The sequence below is a fragment of the Diospyros lotus genome, chromosome 10, assembly GCF_014633365.1.
Source record: "Diospyros lotus cultivar Yz01 chromosome 10, ASM1463336v1, whole genome shotgun sequence".
NCBI classification, from domain to species: domain Eukaryota; kingdom Viridiplantae; phylum Streptophyta; class Magnoliopsida; order Ericales; family Ebenaceae; genus Diospyros; species Diospyros lotus.
This window is the reverse complement of record NC_068347.1, coordinates 11,407,939-11,409,672: the sequence shown is the minus strand read 5'-3', so window position 1 is coordinate 11,409,672 and position 1,734 is coordinate 11,407,939. Positions and strand designations below refer to the sequence as shown.

The following is a 1,734-nucleotide window of genomic DNA, read 5'->3' as shown; positions in this document are numbered from 1 at the left end:
GGCCAGAAAATCCACTCCTCTGAGGCGGCAGGATCCACTTCTGCCCCCTCGCGAGAAAGAGGGATTTCGCAGGAGAGGTGATTGTGTTTCCTAGAGAAGCAAGTCCAGGAACTCAAGAAGGGAAAGAGTTACTCCACCTCGGCTCTAACCAACCCTTGAGTAAGGGCATCATGGCGGAGGTTCCACCGGAAAGGTTTCGTATCCCCTCCATCAAGCTCTATGACGGAAGCACAGATCCCTATGATCACGTCGAGCTTTTCTCCTCTCACATGCTGGTGCAATCGGGGTCGGACACGATGTGGTGCCGGGCATTTTTGGCTACTTTGGGAGGACATGCCCGGACCTGGTACTCCTGTCTTTCCCATCGTTCCATCAACCACTGGGAAGAGCTGAAGACCTGTTTCTTAGCCCACTACGTTCCTTTGAAGCGCCACCGAAAGTCTTCCATGGCTCTGGTAAGCATCAAGCAAAACCAGGGTGAATCCCTAAGGGATTTCGTGGCGAGGTTCAACGAAGAGGCATTGAGTATCGACAAGTTCGACCAGCGGATTGCAATGGTAGCTCTTCAGAATGGCTTGAGAGCTGGGCCATTTGCTCAGTCCTTGGCTAAGACTCCACCTCGTACTTTCACAGAGGCCTTGGCCCGGGCTAATAAGTATATTAATGCTGAAGAGGTGATGAAGGTGAAGCAGGCGGAACAACCTGAAAGGAAAGAAAGAGAAAATGAGAAGAAAAAGCCAGTGGTGGAGCAGAAGACGGACTATCGCCTCTCCCGAGCTCCAGATCGCCCGGGTTTCAGGGGTGCACGTGAAAGCCCGATGAGTTATACTCCTCTCAACGCCAGTCGAGCCGAGATTCTACTGGCATTGGAGGATAAGGATTATTTGCGGCATCCTCCACCGCTGAGGTCTCCATCCAACACTCGAAGCAAAAAGAAGTATTGCCGATTCCACCGCGACCATGGTCATGTTATAGAGGACTGAATCCAGTTAAAAGAAGAGATTCAAGAGCTTATCAACCGGGGTTACCTCCGAGATTTCGTTGTCCAAGAAGACGTGAGTTCGGGTAGAGTTGAGTCCAAGTCGGATAATAGGAGAAGGTCTCCTACACGGGATCGCTTCCGAGAGCGAAGTTGGACACCGTCCCGGAGAGAAGGAAAACAGCCCGCTGGGGATGGATGAGCTCTGGAACCTGTTGCAAATTCAGAAAGCTGTGTGTAATCAGCGCATTGCTAGGTACTATAACCGATGAGTCCATGCTAGGAGTTTCATGCCTTGAGATCTTATATTGTGACGGTTCGACGTGAGTCATCCTCGAGACGCGAATAAACTAACTCCGAATTGGGATGGATCATACCGGGTGGTAGAATCCTTAAGTCCGAGAGGCATATCGACTAGAAGACATGGAAGGCAAGTCCTTGAAGCATACCTGGAATGTCCAAAACTTAAGGAAGTTTTTTCAAAGAGGAAGGGAATTCCTCGAACCTCTTTGTACTCTTTTTTACGACTAATGGCAAGACTTCGGATTCTTTCCATCTAACAGCAATCTCACAAAGGCCAACACTTCTCCAAAGAAAAATCCAAGGGTCACGAGCCCTAGGCTGTCCCCAAAGGTGGACTAATGGCCACGGAAGAACTCTAGCCTAACACCCTCCTCCGTGAGAGAGTGGCTAAAATCCAAGGGTCACGAGCCCTAGGCCGTCCCCAAAAGTGGACTAATGGTCACGAAAGAACT

General features: G+C 50.2%; 1 protein-coding gene across 1 annotated transcript; it reads left to right on the top strand.

The window, feature by feature from the left end:
• The first annotated feature begins 296 nt into the window (after nucleotides 1-296).
• On the top strand, nucleotides 297-983 carry LOC127811096 (uncharacterized). Its single transcript, XM_052350809.1, has one exon. The coding sequence runs from the start codon at nucleotides 297-299 to the stop codon at nucleotides 981-983; it is 687 nt and encodes a 228-aa protein (XP_052206769.1).
• Nucleotides 984-1,734: the final 751 nt, after the last annotated feature.